This window comes from Ambystoma mexicanum, chromosome 13 (assembly GCF_040938575.1).
Source record: "Ambystoma mexicanum isolate Mex_15411 chromosome 13, UKY_AmexF1_1, whole genome shotgun sequence".
Taxonomy (NCBI): Eukaryota; Metazoa; Chordata; class Amphibia; order Caudata; family Ambystomatidae; genus Ambystoma; species Ambystoma mexicanum.
Genome location: NC_090938.1, coordinates 24,687,643 through 24,709,486, shown reverse-complemented (window position 1 = coordinate 24,709,486; position 21,844 = coordinate 24,687,643). Strand labels below are relative to the sequence as shown.

At 48.9% G+C, this 21,844-nt stretch overlaps 1 protein-coding gene across 1 annotated transcript in view; it reads right to left on the bottom strand.

Moving 5' to 3' along the window:
* The window catches only part of LOC138520061 (acidic mammalian chitinase-like), a 38,355-nt gene that overhangs the window by 378 nt on the left and 16,133 nt on the right, over positions 1-21,844 (bottom strand). The window contains exons 4-10 of the mRNA XM_069632589.1: positions 17,613-17,669; positions 15,866-16,037; positions 13,940-14,064; positions 12,583-12,706; positions 12,046-12,228; positions 7,983-8,099; positions 4,084-4,213 (exon numbers count right to left, since the gene is read on the bottom strand). Of these exons, the coding sequence (XP_069488690.1) occupies positions 4,084-4,213; positions 7,983-8,099; positions 12,046-12,228; positions 12,583-12,706; positions 13,940-14,064; positions 15,866-16,037; positions 17,613-17,669 (908 nt within the window). The remainder of the gene's footprint in view (positions 1-4,083; positions 4,214-7,982; positions 8,100-12,045; positions 12,229-12,582; positions 12,707-13,939; positions 14,065-15,865; positions 16,038-17,612; positions 17,670-21,844) is intronic.

Sequence of the window (21,844 nt, the reverse complement as noted above, 5' to 3'; positions counted from 1 at the left end):
CAAGATCATGCCACTGACACGCAGACCAACAGGCGACTGGCACACAGTCAAGATCATGCCACTGGCACGTAGTCAAGATCGTGCCACTGGTACGCAGTCAAGATCATGCCACTGACACGCAGTCCAACAGGCGACTGGCATGCAGTCAAGATCATGCAACTGGCACGCAGTCAAGATCATGCCACTGGCATGCAGACCAACAGGCGACTGGCACGCAGTCAAGATCATGCCACTAGCATGCAGTCCAACAGGCGACTGGCACGCAGTCAAGATCATGCCACTGGCACGCAGTCAAGATCATGCCACTGGCACGCAGACCAACAGGCGACTGGCACGCAGTCAAGATCATGCCACTGGCACGCAGTCAAGATCATGCCACTGGCATGCAGTCAAGATCATGACACTGGCACGTAGACCAACAGGTGACTGGCACGCAGCTGAGATCATGCCACTGGCACGCAGTCGAGATCATGCCACTGGCATGCAGTCAAGATCATGCCACTGGCATGCAGTCCAACAGGCGACTGGCATGCAGTCAAGATCATACCACTGACACGCAGTCAAGATCATGCCACTGGCACGCAGACCAACAGGCGACTGGCACGCAGTCAAGATCATACCACTGACACGCAGTCAAGATCATGCCACTGGCACGCAGACCAACAGGCGACTGGCACGCAGTCAAGATCATGCCACTGGCACGCAGTCAAAATCATGCCACTGGCACGCAGTCCAACAGGCGACTGGCACACAGTCAAGATCATGCCACTTGGACGCAGTCAAGATCATGACACTGGCACGCAGACCAACAGGTGACTGGCACGCAGCTGAGATCATGCCACTGGCACGCAGTCGAGATCATGCCACTGGCATGCAGTCAAGATCATGCCACTGGCATGCAGTCCAACAGGCGACTGGCATGCAGTCAAGATCATACCACTGACACGCAGTCAAGATCATGCCACTGGCACGCAGACCAACAGGCGACTGGCACGCAGTCAAGATCATACCACTGACACGCAGTCAAGATCATGCCACTGGCACGCAGACCAACAGGCCACTGGCATGCAGTCAAGATCATGCCACTGGCACGCAGTCAAAATCATGCCACTGGCACGCAGTCCAACAGGCGACTGGCACACAGTCAAGATCATGCCACTTGGACGCAGTCAAGATCATGACACTGGCACGCAGACCAACAGGCAACTGGCACGCAGTCAAGATCATGCCACTGGCACACAGTCAAGATCATGCCACTGGCATGCAGTCAAGATCATGCCACTGGCACGCAGTCAAGATCATGACACTGACACACAGACCAACAGGTGACTGGCACGCAGTCAAGATCATGCCACTGGCATGCAGTCAAGATCATGACACTGGCACGCACACCAACAGGCGACTGGCACGCAGTCAAGATCATGCCACTGGAACGCAGTCTAGATCATGCCACTGGCACCCAGTCCAACAGGCGACTGGCACGCAGTCAAGATCATGCCACTGGCACACAGGTGAGATCATGCCACTGGCATGCAGTCAAGATCATGCCACTGGCACGCAGTCCAACAGGCGACTGGCATGCAGTCGAGATCATGCCACGGACATGCACTCAAGATCATGCCACTTGCACGCAGTCAAGATCATGCCACTGACACACAGTCAAGATAATGCCACTGGCACGCAGTCAACATCATGCCACTGGCATGCAGTCAAGATCATGCCACTGTCACGCAGTTGAGATCATGCCACTGACATGCAGTCAAGATCATGCCACTGGCACGCAGTCCAACAGGCGACTGGCACACAGTCAAGATCATGCCACTGACATGCAGTCAAGATCATGCCACTGGCACGCAGTCCAACAGGTGACTGGTATGCAGTCAAGATCATTCCACTGGCAGGCAGTCCAACAGGCGACTGGCACACATTCAAGATCATGCCACTGGCATGCAGTCCAACAGGTGACTGGCAAGCAGTCAAGATCATGCCACTGGCACGCAGTCCAACAGGCGACTGGCATGTAGTCAAGATCATGCAACTGGCACGCAGTCAAGATCATGCCACTGACATGCAGACCAACAGACGACTGGCACGCAGTCAAGATCATGCCACTGGCACGCAGTCAAGATCATGCCACTAGCACGCAGTCAAGATCATGCCACTGGCACGCACACCAACAGGCGACTGGCATGCAGTCAAGATTATGCCACTGGCACGCACACCAACAGGCGACTGGCACGCAGTCAAGATCATGCCACTGGCACGCACACCAACAGGCGACTGGCACGCAGTCCAACAGGCTACCGCTACATGGAGTCATTTAATCAACATTGGATTGTATCAAGTTGCTGCTTGCACAGTTGTGCATCCGGAGACGATTGTATCCCTTTGAAAGTGGACCTAAATAGATGCCTGATCATCACACATGTGTTTATTTAGAGGCGGCCCTTATTAATATGAAGGTTTTCGGGGTCTCATTGATTACCTGTCCTGACTCTCTGATTGGCGGGTGAGATATTGCATCTGGGGTTTAAAGGCAATCATTGGCTACCTATACACCTCTGAGTGTGTATCCTCATCCTGGGCTGCACCCTGGAGTTGAGCAAAGTAGTGGCTGTGGAGTGCTGATGGTGGAAATCGGGGTCCCCTACAGAGCAAACAATAGCTATCTACCAAAAGCTGCTGGAAGAATTAGAATCTAAAATATGTCAAGAAGTGGAAATGCGGTCAACTGGGTGGGTGGATCTGCCCAACCACCTCCCGCCCTACTGGGGCGTCTTCATTACGAATGGCTCGACATTCGTCCCATTTGCCGGGGGTTATAGAGTTTCATGCCGTAGCCCTTTGGTTCTTTTCCAGCCTGGACGTCATCTGCCTGGTGGCCCCTGCTATTTAGTGCTATAAGACCCAGGGCTCACCCCAATGTATGCATCATAGCAGCCCTTAGGGGGCGGGTGTGTGTTTCCAGATCAAGATCTGGAGCCTTCACATTAAAGTGGAACTAATAAAGCCATGAGGGTCCCAAGAAACATATGCAAGATGGGCAAAGGAATGCACCAAACCTACACACCTAACACCTGGAGGTCATTCACTCATGCACCTTCGCAGGATGTGAAATATCTGGGAATCCCCTGTACCTGGAAGGTCTACTGCACCCCATTAGGACAAGATTCCCATGTACAGGCTTTCTCAACTGCTGAAGTGACACTGAAGGACTCTGTCAGGGGCCTGCAAGCAGGACCAGGATTTACTGAGACCGGTCGAGGTGCAGCTGTGTCATCGTTGACTCCTACAGGACAGGTGTGTCTGCTGCCATAAGTACACGGCATCAAATGGTTCCCCTCATGGCTGGCCAATGCAATAGGCAAGAACCTACAACATTTGCCCATCTGGGTACTTTGGACTACAGTTATCGTCTCCACTAGCCAGCATAGTCAATGGTGAGAGATCATGGGAGCTGTAGTCCAAAATAACTGGAGAGGCTCGGGCTACAGAGCCCTGCAATAGGTACACCCCCCTCACCATGCGGGTACTGGCTTTCAAGTGGTTCCCCACTCCAGGTTCCTTTCATACAATAACGACAATAAAATCCCAAGAGATCGGGCATGAATCTGACGTTGGTGTTATTCCTCACAACCCAATGTTTTCCACTCCCCTCGCCTTTAACGACTTCCATTTCAAGGGATACCACTGGATAATTTGGGAAGCAATCCTACTCCTGCTTCCGAAATGCCGAAATACACCAAGCGGTTCCCTCTCCTGTTCCTACTGCACACTCCAGTCAGCGGCCTTTGTCTCCCTTAGAAGGTCCGGCACCAGTCAGGGCTCCACACACCGCTGTGGTCCGGCACTACTTAGAGCTCCACCCCACCACCCCTGTGGTCCGGCACCAGTCAGGGCTCCACACACGGCTGTGGTCCGGCACTACTTAGAGCTCCACCCCACTACCCCTGTGGTCCGGCACCAGTCAGGGCTCCACACACCGCTGTGGTCCGGCACTACTCAGGGCTCCCAACCCCCCTGTCTGATCATGCATATTCAAACACCTGTGTTCTTTCTCAGTGTCCCTCTTTCACTCCGTACCTTCCAGGAGCTCCTTCACCTTGTTTATAAGGGGGTATTTGCCCTCGTTGCAGAAGGTTCCAGCAAAGTCATCCAGATCAATGGCCCAAATCATGGCTCCACCAAACCCATTCTCCCGCAGAAACTGGACCTGCAGAAAGCACACGAGAGATCAGGGCCGAAACATATCATCCTTTACCATTTCTACTTTTCTGTTGCTCCACCTCGGGTCCATAACAAGTATTATCGGCCCACAGCCGAGTTACAGAAGCAGAAGGAACATTATGAGGGGCAGAGAGAATAACACCTGTTGCAGTCCCCCTCAGCCCCCCCGCCCCCAGGGCTGTAATGCCATCACAATGTAGCTAAACATGAAAGGTGCATTCAAAACAGTTGAAGAAGGTTCTCAGAGCCCTGCAGCAAGCACTGTCATGATGGGATGAGCATTCAGGCGGAACGCTGGCTCAGACCATCAAGCTTCCTAACAGTAGTTAAGGCCCTCATCTGGCCCACTATTCCCATTGGCCTGCCAAGTGACCCGCTCCTGACCAAGATCCAGGCGCGCATTGTTGCTCCCAAAACCTCACAGATGAGTCATTCTTGGGCCATCAGCGGCTGTGCATGTATTACACCTGGCCAGCGTTGCCAGGATACAGAAACAAATAGGTCCCTCCACCCGCTGCATGCTGGTTGCATATTCTCACATATATGGTGCATGGCAATTTACTTACGTCAGAAGTACATTTTCTATTGCACATTTCTCGATCAAAGGTTTTTGGGCGTTACAGGTGTAATTGTAATTGTTCTTACATAACGCCCTCAATATCTGAGTTACCACCACAGCAAAAAGGGGTTTCTGCCCCTTTGCTGCCCCCACTCTTGCCAAAAACTGCCCTACTCACATTCCCCCCCTTTCCAAGCAAAAGAGGGTGTTGGTCTTACCCCAAGCCCTCTTCTGTCCACTCCCCCGACCCATGTCGCTTTTAGCAAGATGTTCTCCTTCTTCCCCGGCCGCTGTGTCCTGAGCATGTTGGGGCTGTTTCCATCACCCTAAGTCCCATCTCCCTTCTCCTTCGCCTGCTCCCTCGGCTGGGGGGCCTGTTGCTCCTTACATCTACACCAGGCAGCCGCGTGCTCTCCGCTGCATATGCTGCATGCGTGCCTGATCTTGCACGTGGCTCCTCACGTGCCGTTCCCTTTTCGCAAATTTCCAGCACAAGGTGTCCCTCTCCGGTCCACAGTCCCTAGGCCAGGCACCACCCCTGCCCTGAATGGGACGCCTTTCCCTTTCGCTGTGCTCATAACTCCCGTCCCCCCAATCCAGGTATTGCCTCCCCCCTGGCCGCTGCTCCCTCACTGGCATGCTCTTGGGTCCGTGCATGTATCCTGGCACATCCTCGTCGTCAAGTTCAAGCTGGGAAACATTTGCATCTTCACCCTGAAGCCCTCAACGTATCTGAGCCAAGGGTCCCCCCACACTCTTCATGTGCCTCGTGGATGCGCTGCTCGTATGTGACAAGAGCAGCTGTGTCCCCCAAGTACTTCTCGATCATGTTGGAGGTGTATCTCCTGAAGGCATATAACCAATTCATGATGTTCCTGTCTTTCCTCACTCTCTTCCTGCGATCCCTCCTGTCCTCCTCCTTCTTGGCCTCCTTTACTAGGTGCAGCCCAACCTGCTGCAGCTCGAGCAGAGTAAATATATCAATGAACACCTTGCTCCATATCTTCTCCTTAATTTCCAATGGTATGTGCCACACTAGGCCCGCAGCCCTTGTGGTCATGGGTGTGCACCCAGGGCCCCTCCTGACCCCCACCGCTGAAGCAAGCATGTCTACCATCCTGTCCGTCCCCTGGTTGCCCGTTTTTCCAAGCCCCCAAGCTTCCCCCGCAGAGCCCACAGGTAGGGTAGCGGCTACCTCCTTACATCCCTGTTCCCCCCTACTTAGCTCCGGAGTTGCGCATTTCCTTAACGGCAACTGACTGCGTGCTGCTGCGTCTCTTGCTTGCACTCCCCCACCAGCATTGTCTACATGGTTTCCCCCTATCGCGGGCCTGCTTTGTTCCCCCCAATGCCATGTTTGTGCTCCCTTCCAAACTCGCCCTGCCTGCACTCCATAGTTGTCCCTGCAGGAATTCATACTGTCAACCCTTCATTTGTCATGCAAGCCCTTCACCGCTCTTTCCACATGCATCTCAACCATCTTTGCAATCATCTCACCCAATTAGTCCTTGTCTGCCGCCACCGTTAAGGCCCTTAGCGGCTTCTTCGCCCTGGCATGCAATAGCTGCTTGAGTTTTTTTGGTGATTCTGTCTCTGCATTAGCCATCACCGCCTTCCAGGATGCCTTCCTGGCTCTTTGCAGTCTCTTGCCTGCTGTTGGGTCGTTCTCCTCTTCCGTGCTCTTCCTTTTTTGAGCTCCGTCCATTCTTTCTGGCACTTCGGAGTATTCCCCCAATGTCTCACCCTCCTTCTCCTTTGGACTCTGGCCGCCCACTCTCTGGCGGGGTGTCTGGCACGTAGTCCTCACCCTCAGTATCTTCGAGCACTACCACTACCTCTTATTGTTTTTCTTCCTTTGATGTTGCCTGCGCTATGAGCCAGTCCACACCTCTTTCCCTTGCGGCTGCTCGGATTCTCCTACGCAGGTGGGCCAATTCTTCTGGGCTTTCCATCCTCCCTTATCTGTTTTTTTCCTTTTTTTTTTTTAAACCAAAATATGGTTCTGAATATATATAAATGGTTGATACACAGCAAGTAAGGTGAATAGGCCGATCCCAAGTGCGGTCACATTATCGAGACCTGAAATAATGGGGTTAGATGCCCGGCGGTCATAGTCTTCAAGTGGCAGTGTCATTTATATATATTCCGAATGTGCTGATATCACAGTGCCTTCCTCTTTTTTTCCAATGAATGTACTGCGAATGAGGCCCTTCACCTAATTGTACCCAACTGTATTTTCCAGTCGGCTGCTTATCGTGGTTTTTTGTTCATTAATTGTCCTCTGACAACAATGTCACGTTCTGCCTTGAAAAGGACCCGTTGTTCAGGGTCGAAACACGTGTCGTCATTCCTGTTCTTTTTTTCCTCATAAACATTTACATCAAGCATTTGTTCTCTGGTTTTCTTGACTTTATTGCCAAGGATAACTTTGTTCTCTTGACTCTATTTGCCCTAAAATTATAATGATCTTGTAGATCTGTGTAGTCAATTAATCCAGACCAGGGCTGCGCAACTTGGTTGGGGTGATACCCATTTTTCCCCCCTGACAACGCTGATCCGGCTGCAGGGGGAGCGGACGTGCAAAGAGGCCGCTCCCCCTGCGCAGGTATCCTACAGAGGGGCCATAGTAAATGGCCCCACTTCCTTTTCCTGCCTGTGTCTCACTATTGAGGTAAAAGCCGGGCCGAGGGGGCTCAGCCCCTTGGTGCTTTCAGCCCCTTCGGGGCGACCCCATGTGTTATACTAAGTAGATGATCTGTGTCTTGAACTTATGCGTGCTCTCAATTCCTGGGTAGATTTTTTCAGAGTCTGAATTTAATGACGCTGACAGCATTACCAGGGCATTACTGCTACATAATGCCTTCACACGGCGTAAGGTACGCTATTTCTGGCGCATGAGACAGTCATAAAAAAATGTAATCATGTAAACATTCAACAAAACGGAAACAAAATTAGGAAAATAAAAATCTAAAAAAAGACCACAACTGCAATGAAAAGTAGAATTGCAATATCCAAAATTAATTGTGAGTTTAAATTTAAAAAGTAAGAAAGGACTTATAGTACCGCCTTATCCACATTACAGTGTCACCTTGTTGTGGATAATATATATTTTTGAAATTTGCGTTTCAATACTTTTAATCTCAAACAATCACAGGTAACGTCACAAAAGCGCTGGGTGGCCAAACCAATGACTTACCTTGTACTCAATGCTCTGCACGTTGTCGTAGCCCACCCACTGGTTGTCTTTGAAGGCATAGGGGACTTTCTGGTCATCCAGCCACTTCACTGTCGCTCCGGACAAAAATGTACAGATCTACCAAAAGAGTGAGCTAGATTTTAATCTTGCAAAAGGTTTACGAGAAGCAGGTCACTAGTGTAGCCGTCTTGGGAAAGTGTTTGTTGTGTATGTGAGCTTGGCCCTCTTGGGAAAGTGTTTGTTGTGTATGTGAGCTTGGCCCTCTTGGGAAAGTGTTTGTTGTGTATGTGAGCTTGGCACTCTTGGGAAAGTGTTTGTTGTGTATGTGAGCTTGACACTCTTGGGAAAGAGTTTGTTGTGTATGTGAGCTTGGCCTTCTTGGGAAAGTGTTTGTTGTGTATGTGAGCTTGGCCCTCTTGAGAACGTGTTTGTTGTGTATGTGAGCTTGGCCCTCTTGAGAACGTGTTTGTTGTGTATGTGAGCTTGGTTATAGCACATATTCCTTGATGAGTTTGTTTTATTTAGCATCCAACCACTGACTATATTGGTGTTGTCCAATTGTTTACGTATATTGTGTTGCAAAACCACATACTTAATCTTGCGAATTGAAAGTAGGGTGTTTAAAGGGGCTGAGGACTAGCCCATGGTAGTGAATAAGGGCCAACACGCAGGCCACCCCATCTGCATCCCTGCACTTAGGCAGGGGACAGTCACAGGGGTATTCAACCTTCTTTCACCGCTCTGGGTGAACAGGGACCCTAAGGGATCGGCCTCAGAATGGCTTGTGGGGCTAAAAACCAAGGGGAACAAACAAGGGAATATGCACCACCACCATAGCCCTCCAGATGTGCATGAATATCTAAACAAGGGACCCTGAAACTCCCTTCACCCTCTGTAACCTTAAGAGTAACTATAGTCAGGAACAGGGACTGTCCAGGGGCCAGGATGTAAATGCGACCAGGGAGCCATCGAACCTTCTTAACCAGACCCCCAATTCCTCAAAGGAAGGAACACACACCTGTCCCAGAAAGAATCCATGTTACAACAGTTGGCACTAAGCAGGTCCACATGGTAGCACAGTCGCTACAGCAGAGTGGGTGGCGGGGGAATCAGCGCTCACCTAGATCTCGCGGTTCCAAAGTTGCGCTGGAATAATGCCAGGGTGATTCTCACAGAACATACAAAGGAAGAGATAAACACTTAAACCCAGGGCTTTCTGAGGAGGAAAGACAGGCTCCAGGCCAGTTCAACGCACATCTGCCATCCAGGGTGACAATAGACCACCTTGTAACCTTAGGCCATCCCCTTACAAATGACATGACCCTCAAGCGAAGACCCAATCACAAGTGAACAAAGCCCTCGACCATTGGGTCTCCTCACTACCAAGGAGCCCCGCCCCAGGGGAGAAGAGACCGTGCTATACAAGGCAGCCAGCCCAGCCTGGAGATGTGGGATATTCGAGCAGGAGTTGGAGAAAGGAATTAAGAGCAGAGTGGTAAGAGAGAGAGGACTACTGCGAGGAGAGCAGGAGGAGAGAGCTAGAGGTTGGAAGCAGAGTCTGGCGGAGATTGAGACAGGACTGTGGTGCCATCAGGAGGTGGAGAGTTATTGGAGAGTGGAAGAGGTTGGAAAATAAATGTATGAGCGTGGGAATGAAGCTGGTGGACAGAGGAGTAGGCAGCCAACCAGAGGAGGAAGGAGAGTCAGGTAGAGGCTGGTAGACATACAGCTAGGCAGTGGGGTGGGGGGACAGCATCATACCCAGGAGAGTGGGCATCACCCCCTGGAGGAGTAAGAGTGATGAGGAGAATGAGGGGATGTTAACTTTCTCCAAAACAAAAGGGAGTGGGGAAGTTAGAGGAGAACTTAAATCCCATTCCAGCTGGGGCCTTCAGAAAAGAGCTTGGGGGAGAGATAAGGCTGCAAGGCCTGTGGATGTGGGAGAACAAGTTTCCCTAGATGGGAAGACTATGGTTCCAGCGGGCCAACCTGGCCCAGGGTGTACATTAAAACAAATGGGAGAAGGTATGAGATGGTACATTCTCGCTGGCATTCAGTGAGGGTATTCTAGGTGAGACTTCTAGGGGGTGTGCCCGGGATGTGAATGTTAATACAGGAAGCTGGCTCTCAGATGGGGACCTCCCTGAGTGCTCCTCTGAGACCTTGAGTACCAAAGCCTAATGGGGCGGCATCATCGCTTCATCTCCTAGAGAAGTTCTTATGGTCCTCTTCCAGACAAATATGGGTTGGCCTTGGAGGCCAAGAGCAACACATGCTATCGACAATTGTTTAGGAACCCAAAAAAAACAGCATCATTGTCCAGACATCTATCCTGGACAAGGACACTCCCCGGATCCTTGTGACTCTATATTACATTCTGATTTCCTTTCAAATACTCTGACCGTGCTGCTAAATGTGTACAATTTTCCTTTGGCGAGCCTCATCCCTGCCACACCCCTGAATCCTTCCCATTCCCTTCTCAGAAGGACTCAGGATGAGGTCACAAGCTGCATCAAGCTATTTTGAGTTTCTTTTCTGTTTAAACCCTAACCTACACTTAGTTTACCCCTACACTGTCCTTCCTACACTTCTCTGTGAAAATAGATATGTTGCTCAATTCCTTTTTTGCAAATGTGTTATTCATAAGTCTAAAGAGAATGTCGACACATGTTTCACTGCACCATGCTGACTTCTTCAGGAAAATTCTAAAGAGCATTTACCTTAAAATCATGAGGGCTTGTCTGTATAGGTGCCAATATAATAAAGGTTACTAATATAAGCAAACACTGCAATGTTTACAAGGTAGTGGCTCTCACTTCCTCAGACTTGCAAGACACCAGTGTGTCTAAGTGGCAGCATTGCAATGTTGATATTGATGTTAGACTCAGTGCAAAGCCAAGTCCCTCCTGCAGGTATTGAGATGCCACCAAATGATTACTCTTGTCAAGAGTGTGTGCGAGGACCGTCATGGAATCAAGCATGGCAAAAGCACATTCAAGAAACATGTTACGCAACCGCTGTTATGCAGTGCATCCCTCTGACATGAAATGGAACATTTGTGAGATGGGAGGAAGCACGGTGGTGGCTCATCATGCTGGTTCCTTTAATTTGTTATTAAACGCTGTTGGGCATAACTTCTTGGCTGCGATGCAGTGATATTATCTAATCAGTCATAAATTACCGAACAGGCTATAAAATTAAGTCTGTAGAGGCACTGTGCAATTCAAAACAGACCTCTGGGGGGATATTTTTCGACTCTTCAGACATACATCAATTTGATGATTTGCGCTTATAAATCCCATTTACACACACAAACAAAATGCTTTACATAATTATATTAACATGCTTACCACCCGGTTCAGCAACCAGAGCAGGTGTGTATTGCTATTCGCACCACAAGGCCAACCCACAGGATTCTAAGAGCAACACATGTGTCAAGAACAAAGAGTTGCTGCAAGTATGACGCCCATTGTTCCTAACAAATGCATCCTCACCTAAAATGGCCGCCATGGAAATGAAGAGCAGAGCTCTGTGAGGAGTAGCTCTTCCATGTTCAAAGAGGACATAAATGGGCACTGAGGTGAAGTGCAGGGGCGCTGCAACCGCAATTAAGTTAAGTGGTGGTCGGTAGGGGGTGTGATGAGACAGAGAACAAAGGAAAGCGGTGGGAGGGAAGATGCTGGTACTCGGGTCCACTGCATCGCTTCCTCTGAACCCAGGATTCAATCATGAGATTTAGATGAGCTTGGAGCAACCTCATTGGCTGACGCATTATGGCGTATGCCTGCCCAAACAAGATGCATATTTTCTACATCACAAAACTTTAATGCTTTTTTAAAAATATTATTGATTGCCATACGTTCCATCTCTAACAGACACATCTATTGAACAAGAGTAACATTGACAACAAAAAATGGTTGACCAAAGACACTCTTCATCTTGAAGGAAATCAAAGTTCCTTTAGCACCAATTATGCTTTACATGTATACTTAATTGTAAAAACAAATATCCACACGCGCCCAACTACCCAGCAATGACTATAAATTGTGTGCAAGACCCTGACCTCAAAGTAAGCCCAGAAGCCGGCCTCCTCGGTGTATGGACCAGGCTTCCCGGGCCCTGTTATCTGGGCCCCTGGTGATGTGTCGTAGCCCGGGATAGAATAGGACCGTCCGTAAGTCGGGACACCCATCACCAGCTTCTCCGCCGGCGCCCCCTTCTGCTTCCAGTAATTCATTGCATACTCCTGGAAAGGTAAGGAACCAGAGTCAGGAAGCAAGGGGAGAGAACGATTTGGCGCCAATACTTCATTCTGAATGTATTTAGCAAAGGCTAACCCTTATTGTGGAATCCCATATCAAACTGGAGAGGTCGGCCTTCTCAAACACAAGGTGCTACTGGAAGCCTAAGGGCTACTCCTTGGCGACGGCGATGCCTGTCCAGCGCTTATAGTGCTAATCTGTTATGGTTTGAAGCAGCGCTGGAAACACCAAGCCATTGATTGCAAGCAAGCAGAGGATAGCATCAGAGCTAACTCTGAGACCACAGGGGGATCAGGGGGGCTGATAACCAGCCGTGGCTAAGCGATAGGGCTCCTTACACAGTTGAAGTAGGCATAGCCACCATAGTCGTTGACTCCTTTATGAAGGGGGCTGTGGTGTCCGGTGGTCCCGTCCCAATCTCCGTGGAAGTCATAGGTCATCACGCTGATGAAATCTAGAATCCTTGCAGAGGTACAAAGGAAAACAATCACTCAGCTAAGGTTTGGCAAGTTCTGCCTGCAGATGTTATTAGATCTCCAAAAAGCTATTTGCTCCCACATACTCAGTGTCTACCCAACCCCATCAAAGCTTGTGGCGCAAGTGTGTAAGTGCATGTAAGCCTTCATGGGGACAGACAACCCCACTTTATGCTTGTTTGGGAACTGCTGGTATCTGTGGCTTCTCCACGTTTCAGAACGGCTTGTTGCATCGAGAAAACATTTGAGTCCAATAGACTTCCAACCTCATGATAGCGGCTAAACCTGTGAGTTAAGAGGGTGCCTAACCGCATCAACACAGCCAAACCTGGGGGTCAGGGGGTGCACAACCACATGAGATCTGCCAAACACATGGAGACTGGGGTGCCCAGCCTTATGATTTCTGCCAAACCTGTGGTATTGAGTTTCCCACCAAGGTTGCCACGGGCTGCTTAACCTTATGAGATCTGCAAGACCTTGGCCATCAAGGGGTTCCCAAACACATGAGATTTGCCAAACACAGGGTGTCCGGGTGGCCCAACCTAATGATAACAACTAAACTTGGGGTATCAAGTGGTGGCCAAACAGGGTGTCACTGAGTGCCTAACATCATACTGTCTACCAACCCTAGGGTGTCATGGTGCTACCAACCACTTGAGATCTTCCAAAATCAGAGTGCTAGAAGGTCCCCAACCTTATAAGATCTGCCAATCCCAGGCTGTCAGACTGTACTCACCCGCAAAAAATATGCTAAGCCTGGGCTGTGCAGGAGTGCCCAACCTCATAAAATATGCTAAGCCTGGGCTGTGCAGGAGTGCCCAACCTCATGGTATTTGACCAACCCCTGGTGTCAGAGATTGCTCAACCTGCGGACATCCATCACACCATGTGCTGCCACCAGCGGCATCTTCTGTGGGCACTCAACTCTGCCAATCGACCTTGCCATGTAGCTTGACTTAAAGTAAGATCTGAGAACGGTGGGCAGAGATGGGCATAAGAAGGGTATGTTTCCTGAGAGACTTTGGAGGGGGCCAGATTTTCTCTTTTTGGTTTCGATGATTTTCTAAACTTCAAACTCTTCCCCGGATCATGGCTAAGAAAGATATCCCTGTTCAAGCCCCCTCTGTGTATGAAACATCACCAAAAACGGACATAAGGACCCTACAGCAATTAGGCCCTTAAAGGTGGACAACCCACTCATCATGGCTGGTTTACTTACTTCCCAATTTTCGCAATTTCGTATCCCGTGTCAATGGTCCCTTTGCCTCCAGATACAGCCGCGGTGACAAGCAGTCTAGGGACGTTGTTAAGTTTGCCCTCCTCTTCGAAAGCATCAAGGAGTTCCTGGTAAAAGTAAGAAGAGTAAACTTCTACAGATGCCCAAGCCAAAGAGGGAGTCATGTGACAGGACCTGCCCAAGGGGCAAACTACCCATAGCGGTCACAATAAGGTTCCTTACAGATTGGCTGGGCCTTCCATTCCCACGCTTGACTGCTTCATACTCAGGTCACCTCCTTCACTGAAGCCCACCCTTCTCTGAATACCCTCAGTTATTCCCAAACCAAAAGTCCAAAAGTCCAAAAGTCCAAAGAACCTACTGCAAGTGTCCATGGGCTTCACAAGGCGGTGAGAGGCTGTTATGGCTGATAAGGCTCCAGGCAAGTGGGGTTTCAGGCCAGAGTCCTTGTAACCTAATTTCAACCCACCTAAGCTAGCACAGGGTGAGATCGCGCAAGGAGCTTGGTCGCACGAACAGCGAGTATGAGGAGCACATGGACGGCGTCACTTCTGCCCTACTTTCGATTTTCTTTATTTCCCTGACTTCAGTCAGAATGTGTTCAGGTATTAGGGACGTAGAAGCCACCTGAGACCGGTTCTAACACTAGACCCTCTTCCTTTCCTTTCCCTTCTTCCCTTCCCTCTACGTCTTCTCTTATCTCCTCGTTCCGTCCTTTGCGGGCAGAACACTCCCACCACCACCAGGGACCAGGGGGTGACATCTCCACTTCTCCCTGACCACCACCTTAGATGTCACCTCACTGCTCGACTGTAACCTCCTGGTGGTTGTTAATGACCGGCCAGCACCCCAAACGGGGATAGTCAAATTCACGCTGTATAACTGTGTACTGAATTTCCTGAATTGCACCCTGGCGCTCCCCCCCCCCCCCCCTCCCGGGGCTGCACATGCCAGGGCTGGACTGAATGTCTTCTGTTATGAATGCGTTTATTTTGTACCAAAATGTTTAAATGAATCTTCATTGTTTTATGGCTCTTTTGTAAATGATTAGAGCCAGAAAACGAATCGCATTATTAAACATGACTGTAGTCAACGTCTAACCTCATCTTAGACATACTCTGAGTTGGACTGAGCTATGGAAAAATGCAAAGATTTTGTAAATGCACTCAAAGCTGGGACAAGCGTCAGGCAAAGCATGATGTGATTGCCTTGGCCCCAACCGTGCTATCATTTCAGAAGCACCAGCAGCAGAGGCGTTGCTAGGGGGGGCTAAGGGGGCTATGCCCCGGGGTCTTTTGGTTGTAGCCCTGGATAGAATCTCAGGAGCTACAACCAAAAGGCTAGCTAGCCCCCAGTCCCGACAGTTCCGGCATTAGCATAGCCCCGGTTCTTTTCCAAACCTAGCAACACACCTGCTAGCATGTGTGAAAACCCTACGTTTCCTAGAAGGCAATTCAAACGCTATTGTCTGTAGAGTTGACTTCAATGTTAACAGGGTTATTGCTGTAATCTTCATTACCTCAAGTCCTAGTCTTCCTACGCACCTTCCCTCAACTACAGTGAGGGTGTGACATTACAGAATGAGGGTGATGACAGGTCCCCTTTCATACATGAGGTTAATAGACGAGTCATAAGAAGTGAAGAAGGACTAAACTATGATTAAGCAGTCTTTCTTTTATGTTGTTTATGGGAACACTAAGTGCATATGACACATGTTCTAAAGGACTGTGAGATGGAGGCTGACAAGAAGCTACTAAGCCTTACATACAGCTCTTATGAATGAAAAACTCGGGTTTTAAGCGTTGCCTCTGGTCTGTGACGGTGTTTTTGGGCAGCAGCTACCCCTTGCTGCTCTAAGGAAGGGGTGTTCCGTGTGTGGGCCCTCCTGGCACAGTTGCATGTGCTGACCTGGCACAAGACTGTGAAGCGCTGCTTGTCCTCCGGGGGGCTTCCTCTGTCCGCATTCCCTGGGTACTCCCAGTCCAGGTCCAGCCCGTCGAACCCGTGCAGCCGCAGGTAGCTGATGACTGAGTCGATGAAGATTTTACGGTTCGCCGCAGAGGATGACATGGCTGTAAACCTTGAAAATTAGCAATGAAAAACAAGTTGATGCCTTTTTTAGTGGATAAAAGATGCTGAGTGGACCGGTTTTAACAGGGACAGAGATTGAAGTGAACTGGGAACGATGGGAACGGAGTCCCATTACTTTTATTGTAGTAGGTCATAATTCCTTTCCTTTTTTTTTCTTTACCATCTTTATTTATTGTTTTCAAACAGAGTCATACATGGAAGGATAATAACACAAGAATATTAGAACAACAACATCTTTAAACCTTCCCCATCAGTTATATCTAAAAAAGATACATATTAAAATAAGAAAACAGCATAAACAATCAAACAAAGCAATAAACAAAAATTAAATGTATGCATTGAGTTAATAAGGCTCATTGTTAAAACAACATATTTGAATCAAATGTTACTACTTCACTTGGCATATAGACAAGAAGTCAGGCACCTGTAAATCCAGGCACTGGGCCCCTGAGCAAGGCCGCAGGCCCTGACGTGGCAGCACGACTCCCTCAGTGCCACACATTACTCCAAAACTTAAATGCCGAAAGGGGGTCACCGGCACTGTCGTGCCCACTCACCCTACCCAAGCAAAATCAAGGAGTGTGTAGAAAGCACTGAATATTCACGAGCAGCAAAGCTGGCCATCAGGAGAGGCCATAATGCAGCCTTGGCCCAGTGATGGTTTGGTACCAGCCTTGTTTCTGCTTCTCACACCACCAAAATGCCACCCATGGAGAGGGTATTGCCACCTGGATTGAGTCAATGGGCCTCATTACGACCCAGGAGCTAATGGGTTAATGGCGCTGTAAAAGGCTGTGGTGCCGTTAACCTATTAGCGCCTAATTACGAGGTCCCTTTGCGGGACCCGACCTTAACGGCTGGTTTTACGAGCCGTTAAAGTAGGGACCCGCAAAGGGACCTTGGTGCTAAGTACGGTGCCCCAATTTGCGGCACCGTACTTAGCGCCTTCCCCATTCCCATTGAGCCCTATGGGGCAAAAATGGGAATGGGGAAGGGCCATGGCGGCATGGGGAATTACCGCCCCTCCAACCTTGGAATGGGGTGGTAATTCCCCATTCCGCCATGACGGACACTGGCATGGACCATGGTGCTAATAGCACCATGGTCCTCCGCCTGGGTCGTAATGAGGCCCAATGCTTCACCCTTTGACTGCTGGGACATCAACATTCTCCTATACACAGGAAATACTATACACACGCCCTATGGCAGGCAAAGGGTGAACCTGGAGTTGTTCTTTCCCCATCAGGAAAAGCCATTTACTACAACCCAAGACCAGGAAGAGTTGGGAACTGCCACTTTCTGACCAGAAATACCCCTTTGACAGGTTCTAAAGTGGGCAATATGGCATAATCATGGTGATGTCGCGCCACTGCAATGTGACCCAAAACCCCAGTCTTTTAAGATCCACAGCGGACCCCCTAGCTTTCCGTAAGGCCTGGAAAGCCCCCCTTTTCTAGTTCCTCGCCCCTCGCCCTGCTAGGAGCACCAAGAGGCCTTCGGGCGAATGCTGTGCTTAATAAATGCCCTTCAAATCCAATCCAACCAATCAAAGAGCGCCGCTTACTTGGCAGTGCCGAAGGTCCAGCCTCCAATCGCCAACAGGGTGATGAGTTTGGGGTTCCTGCGGAAGCAAAAGTAGGGTTCAGATATAATGTGGGGTTAAGAGAGTGTGAGAAACCACACCCACTAGTTGGCAAGTGAGAAAACACTTCTATACATCATTGCAGGACCACATCATGGCAAGACAACAACCCCTGGAGAACAAAAAAAGGGGGGCTCCAACCCCATATACAATTCTTGGCATTACATTTCTGTTAGAATGCCTAAGTTATTTTGTAGATTCTGTTTCAATAAACTGCTTCAAATAGTAAGCCAAGTATCCTTATAGGCGAGAAATTTAGTTACAGAATAAATCCAGTATCTTAAATTACCGCTTTATTGTATTAGCAGTAGTTTTATTCAATTTTGTGTTTTTTTCTTAATACAAGTCATAATCTGCAACCATAATCATACAGAACATAAATGCAAAAGTTGCAGACCCCTGCCTTGAAGACGCACGCTTTGCTTTAAAGGCTGGTACAGCCCGCGGCTGTGGACTAAGGCTGCATGGTGTCTGACTCCTAGCAGTGCAAGACAGGCCTTCAAAGCATGACACACTAATGATATGATGCACATGACCATGCATAGAGAGTAGCTCAGCATGACACACTAATGATACGATGCACATGACCATGCATAGAGAGTAGCTCAGCATGACACACTAATGATACGATGCACATGACCATGCATAGAGAGTAGCTCAGCATGACACACTAATGATACGATGCACATGACACACTAATGATAGCGAGTAGCTCAGCATGACACACTAATGATACGATGCACATGACCATGCATAGCGGGTAGCTCAGCATGACACACTAATGATACGATGCACATGACCTTGCATAGCGGGTAGCTCAGCATGACACACTAATGATACGATGCACATGACCTTGCACAGCGAGTAGCTCAGCATGACACACTAATGATACGATGCACATGACCATGCACAGCGAGTAGCTCAGCATGACACACTAATGATACGATGCACATGACCATGCACAGCGAGTAGCTCAGCATGACACACTAATGATACGATGCACATGACCATGCACAGCGAGTAGCTCAGCATGACACACTAATGATACGATGCACATGACCATGCACAGCGAGTAGCTCAGCATGACACACTAATGATACGATGCACATGACCATGCACAGCGAGTAGCTCAGCATGGCACACTAATGATACGATGCACATGACCATGCACAGCGAGTAGCTCAGCATGGCACACTAATGATACGATGCACATGACCATGCACAGCGAGTAGCTCAGCATGACACACTAATGATACGATGCACATGACCATGCACAGCGAGTAGCTCAGCATGACACACTAATGATACGATGCACATGACCATGCATAGAGAGTAGCTCAGCATGACACACTAATGATACGATGCACATGACCATGCATAGAGAGTAGCTCAGCATGACACACTAATGATACGATGCACATGACACACTAATGATAGCGAGTAGCTCAGCATGACACACTAATGATACGATGCACATGACCATGCATAGCGAGTAGCTCAGCATGACACACTAATGATGCGATGCACATGACCATGCATAGCGAGTAGCTCAGCATGACACACTAATGATACGATGGACATGACCATGCATAGCGAGTAGCTCAGCATTACACACTAATGATACGATGCACATGACCGTGCACAGCGAGTAGCTCAGCATGACACACTAATGATACGATGCACATGACCATGCATAGCGAGTAGCTCAGCATGACACACTAATGATACGATGCACATGACCATGCATAGCGAGTAGCTCAGCATGACACACTAATGATACGAGTAGCTCAGCATGAAACACTAATGATACGATGCACATGACACACTAATGATAGCGAGTAGCTCAGCATTACACACTAATGATATGATGCACATGACCATGCATAACGAGTAGCTCAGCATGACACATTAATGATACGATGCACATGACCATGCATAGCGAGTAGCTCAGCATTGCACACTAATGATAGGATGCACATGACCATGCATAGCGAGTAGCTCAGCATGGCACACTAATGATACGATGCACATGACCATGCACAGAGAGTAGCTCAGCATGACACACTAATGATACGAGTAGCTCAGCATGACACACTAATGATACGATGCACATGACACACTAATGATAGCGAGTAGCTCAGCATTACACACTAATGATACGATGCACATGACCATGCACAGCGAGTAGCTCAGCATCGCACACTAATGATACGATGCACATGACCATGCACAGCGAGTAGCTCAGCATGGCACACTAATGATACGATGCACATGACCATGCACAGCGAGTAGCTCAGCATGACACACTAATGATACGATGCACATGACCATGCACAGCGAGTAGCTCAGCATGACACACTAATGATACGATGCACATGACCATGCACAGCGAGTAGCTCAGCATGACACACTAATGATACGATGCACATGACCATGCACAGCGAGTAGCTCAGCATCGCACACTAATGATACGATGCACATGGCCATGCACAGCGAGTAGGTCAGCATGACACACTAATGATACGATGCACATGACCGTGCATAGCGAGTAGCTCAGCATGACACACTAATGATACGAGTAGCTCAGCATGACACACTAATGATACGATGCACATGACACACTAATGATAGCGAGTAGCTCAGCATTACACACTAATGATACGATGCACATGACCATGCACAGCGAGTAGCTCAGCATCGCACACTAATGATACGATGCACATGACCATGCACAGCGAGTAGCTCAGCATGGCACACTAATGATACGATGCACATGACCATGCACAGCGAGTAGCTCAGCATGACACACTAATGATACGATGCACATGACCATGCACAGCGAGTAGCTCAGCATGACACACTAATGATACGATGCACATGACCATGCACAGCGAGTAGCTCAGCATGACACACTAATGATACGATGCACATGACCATGCACAGCGAGTAGCTCAGCATCGCACACTAATGATACGATGCACATGGCCATGCACAGCGAGTAGGTCAGCATGACACACTAATGATACGATGCACATGGCCATGCACAGCGAGTAGCTCAGCATGGCACACTAATGATACGATGCACATGACCATGCACAGCGAGTAGCTCAGCATGGCACACTAATGATACGATGCACATGACCATGCACAGCGAGTTGCTCAGCATGGCACACTAATGATACGATGCACATGACCATGCACAGCAAGTAGCTCAGCATGGCACACTAATGATACGATGCACATGACCATGCACAGCGAGTAGCTCAGCATGACACACTAATGATACGATGCACATGACCATGCACAGCGAGTAGCTCAGCATGACACACTAATGATACGATGCACATGACCAAGCACAGCGAGTAGCTCAGCATGACACACTAATGATACGATGCACATGACCATGCACAGCGAGTAGCTCAGCATTACACACTAATGATACGATGCACATGACCATGCACAGCGAGTAGCTCAGCATTACACACTAATGATACGATGCACATGACCATGCATAGCGAGTAGCTCAGCATGACACACTAATGATACGATGCACATGACCATGCATAGCGAGTAGCTCAGCATCACACACTAATGATACGATGCACATGACCAAGTACAGCGAGTAGCTCAGCATGACACACTAATGATACGATGCACATGACCATGCACAGCGAGTAGCTCAGCATTACACACTAATGATACGATGCACATGACCATGCACAGCGAGTAGCTCAGCATTACACACTAATGATACGATGCACATGACCATGCATAGCGAGTAGCTCAGCATCACACACTAATGATACGGGTAGCTCAGCATGACACACTAATGATACGATGCACATGACCATGCATAGCGAGTAGCTCAGCATTACACACTAATGATACGATGCACATGACCATGCATAGCGAGTAGCTCAGCATGACACACTAATGATACGAGTAGCTCAGCATGAAACACTAATGATACGATGCACATGACACACTAATGATAGCGAGTAGCTCAGCATTACACACTAATGATATGATGCACATGACCATGCATAACGAGTAGCTCAGCATGACACATTAATGATACGATGCACATGACCATGCATAGCGAGTAGCTCAGCATGACACACTAATGATACGAGTAGCTCAGCATGAAACACTAA